Raw genomic sequence first — 3267 nt, forward strand, 5'->3', positions numbered from 1 at the left:
AAAAAAAAAAAAAAAAAAAAAAAACAAAAACACGCACACAAACAAACAAAACAAAACAAAACAAAAAAACAAACAAACAAACAAAAAGAATCACTGCTTTATTCTCTATTTCTTTTTGGGGAGGGGGCACTAGGGATCAGGTGTGTGTCACATTGTTATATTTTCTTTTAATGGACAGTATGTGCCAATATTTCAACAAAAGACCAACAGGGAAGGATATAAATCTTACCGCATCTTCACCAGATATCATGCGCTCCTTTTCTGTTCCTGCTGCTACTATCCCACCTTCACTTGCAGCTCCTCCATTCTCTTTGCTTTTGTTTTTCTTTACCTTGAATTTATAGGTAGGCAGAGAATTGATAGATTCTGGTGTGGCTCCTCTGTTTTGCGACAGATCTTCTCTGAAGCCTAGGATAGAAATTATGCAAGGGAGGCAGCAGCAGATTGTTGCACACAGAATAAATGGCATTGCATAGCCAATGCAGCTAAACGTTAGAAACACTATGCACAACCTGCACATGGTAAATGCATAAATGAACTGTCAGCTCAGTTCATAAAAATAAATCACTTTTATGAAAAATAAGTCAACATCAAGAAGTTAGTACCTGTACATGTTTGGAGCCTCAGAAGAGGAAGAATGCCCTCCAAATATCCACACATTGCCCACCACAAACCACACAGCAAAAAAGCAATCCAGAGCCATTTTGAAGTATTCAACTAGTGCCTTTAGCCTGCAAGTGAAGAAACCGCCCATGATAAAGAATTCACAGATGAAGAATGGATTTGTGTAACAGAAATTAACAAGAACATATTAATTGCAGACTCCTGAATAGCCCAAAAAACATGAAATGCAGATCCAATTTTAGAAGTCTGGTGAAGACAACATTGAAAGACTAATTACCTTGAAGAGGAAAACAGAATTTCTATGAAGTTGAAAAAGAAAAAGTAATCCACAATATTAAAAGAACCATTATAAGCTACTTGACTTAAGAAGATGAAAATCAGAAATCAGATTTCCCCAATAACTACCTTGTTTTGATTATACAATACCAATAACCACATAATAGCAATTACTGATCACATAAAAACAGTGATATAAGTATTATTTGCTGCTACCACAATTACAATGTCATGAGACAAGGAGAAAAGGGAATGGAGGGCTTGGAGATGTATGTAACAGTCTAACAGATTATGACAAGCATTGTCCGTCTGTTATACCTTGCATTTGGTAATCCACCACTCTGACCCCATCTAGAGGATGTAGCAGTTGTTCTCCGACCTTCACCTTCTGAAGTCCTCGAACTTGAAGGAGGTCCAGCTGAAAGATCACCACGGGAAGAATTCTGTTGCTGTTGAGAATCCTGTTCAGAACTCTGATTTCTGTAACGATAGCGCCAATAAAGAAGAGGAAGGATAACTACACATCCAGATGCATAACCCACAATCCAAGCAAACAGTGGAGTTCGTGGGTGCTCATTCCTTGATAATGACAAAACAACAATAGCTGCAATAATTTGGCTCACTGTTAAAACCAATTCTACAGAAATCCAAAGCCCAGAATTCAAAGGACTTCTATGGCGACTGCGTCCATTTCCTCTTCGAACAAATGATGAGTTCCTTGTGTTTGATCCAGTAGTAGAAGAAAAAGCACGTTGATAAACAGGTATTGTCACACTAGTTGAAGGCTGATCCTCAGTTTGTTGCTGCTGGAAATCATTCACCGAACGATCATGTGATATGCCTGATGATGACACTTCACTGCTGCTTGTAATATCAATTGTGTGCTCACTATTGCTATGATTCTCTGGTCGCTCCATTAACAATGAGGATTTAGTAAGTTTGAGTTTACGTCTTAGAAAGGAAATAATCAACTAAGCCCACCAACCGAAAAGTATTAGTGGAAATGTAGGATGGTAGAATGTCAAACAGTAATAACTCTCACTTCAACCAGAACTCTGATACTTAATCACTTCTCCTCTGAAATCAGCTACCATTTCTGCATTGAGCATCAAACATGATGAAATTAGAACTATTAAAGGAATACTCACTTAACATAGCCAATTTGAAGTCAAGATGATTTTCTACAGATGAGGTATAACAATTCATTAAACAACAAAATATGTACTTTTGCAGGTTAAAGTAACCCCAGACCACAGGTATAGGGAAGGCCCAAGCAATCAAGCACCATTGCACATGCCATGCCTCCCAAATACTCCATAATAGATGCAGATATTCTTGATTTCAAAGCATGAACAAACATTAGGAATTAGCACCAAAAGAGAGCCCCAAGCCCCCAATTCGATCACACTACTGGAATTATTCATAAACAAGAAGGACCCAATTACAGAAACAAATTATAAAAGCCCTAAAATCCCAGCAAGAACACAGCACAATCAGCGTATTACTTCATCCATTCTCTCTCCCTCTATAAACAATACCCTAACGGAAATTCATGGTTCCAATCCAACCACACGCAGTTGACCATCTTTAACAACCGATTCCTCAGTAAAACCCAACCAAAAATGGGGAAAACCCACAATTCTTCTACATATTCAGCAGTAAATTCAACAAACCGAGTTCTAGGGGGAAAAGCATGGAATAATTCCATCAGCATCAGAAAGAACACAACTCAAATCATGGAACACAGCAATTGCTACTCGACATATCAGACAGTCCATAAAATTCAACACAGTTGCACAGCAAAGTGGACCACATAGATACAGAGAAGAGAAGAAGAGAGAGAGAGAAAGAAGGGCAGTACTGACCAGTGAACAGTGAGCGTTCAAGCTAAGAGCAACTCAAGGGAAAAGACGGAGAAGAAGAAGAAGAAGAAATCAGCATCAGAGGAAGTTTCGATGAAAAGAAAGGATAAATTTTCGTCAGATTCACCGCGTGTATTAGTATAGACATAGAAAAGAGCATAAATAAATATAAATCTTTGTACACAGAAATTTAGATTTATGTATACATATAACATATATATATATCCCTATATATTACATCACTATTATACTGAATAATACTGGTATTTGAAGTCCTTGTCTCTTTGTGCACCTCCCATTGCTTAGCGGTGTGATAAAACAATTTCTTTCCTTTTCTTTTGAAAAAAAAAAAAAAAAAAAACAATTCTCATAGTCGAGTCTAGTCTAATCTAGAGATATTTTTTCAAAATATAATATAAAAATTATTAAATACCGAAAGTCACTCGAAAATACGAACTTCTTTATACGCGAATTATATATTTTTTTATTTGATAATATTTTAATA

At 36.7% G+C, this 3267-nt stretch overlaps 1 protein-coding gene across 2 annotated transcripts in view; it reads right to left on the reverse strand.

Annotated features, from left to right (window-relative positions):
• Positions 1 to 2906, reverse strand: part of LOC116030399 (E3 ubiquitin-protein ligase At1g63170) — a 7998-nt gene extending 5092 nt beyond the window's left edge. Inside the window, exons 1-4 of one of the 2 annotated variants that reach the window (XM_031272640.1) lie at positions 2766 to 2906; positions 1219 to 1996; positions 606 to 731; positions 230 to 512 (exon numbers count right to left, since the gene is read on the reverse strand). In XM_031272640.1, coding sequence (XP_031128500.1) covers positions 230 to 512; positions 606 to 731; positions 1219 to 1817 — 1008 coding nt within the window. In that variant the 5' untranslated portion in view covers positions 1818 to 1996; positions 2766 to 2906. The other variant, XM_031272649.1, reaches the window with a different exon arrangement.
• Positions 2907 to 3267: the final 361 nt, after the last annotated feature.

Source organism: Ipomoea triloba, chromosome 1, assembly GCF_003576645.1.
Source record: "Ipomoea triloba cultivar NCNSP0323 chromosome 1, ASM357664v1".
NCBI lineage: Eukaryota > Viridiplantae > Streptophyta > Magnoliopsida > Solanales > Convolvulaceae > Ipomoea > Ipomoea triloba.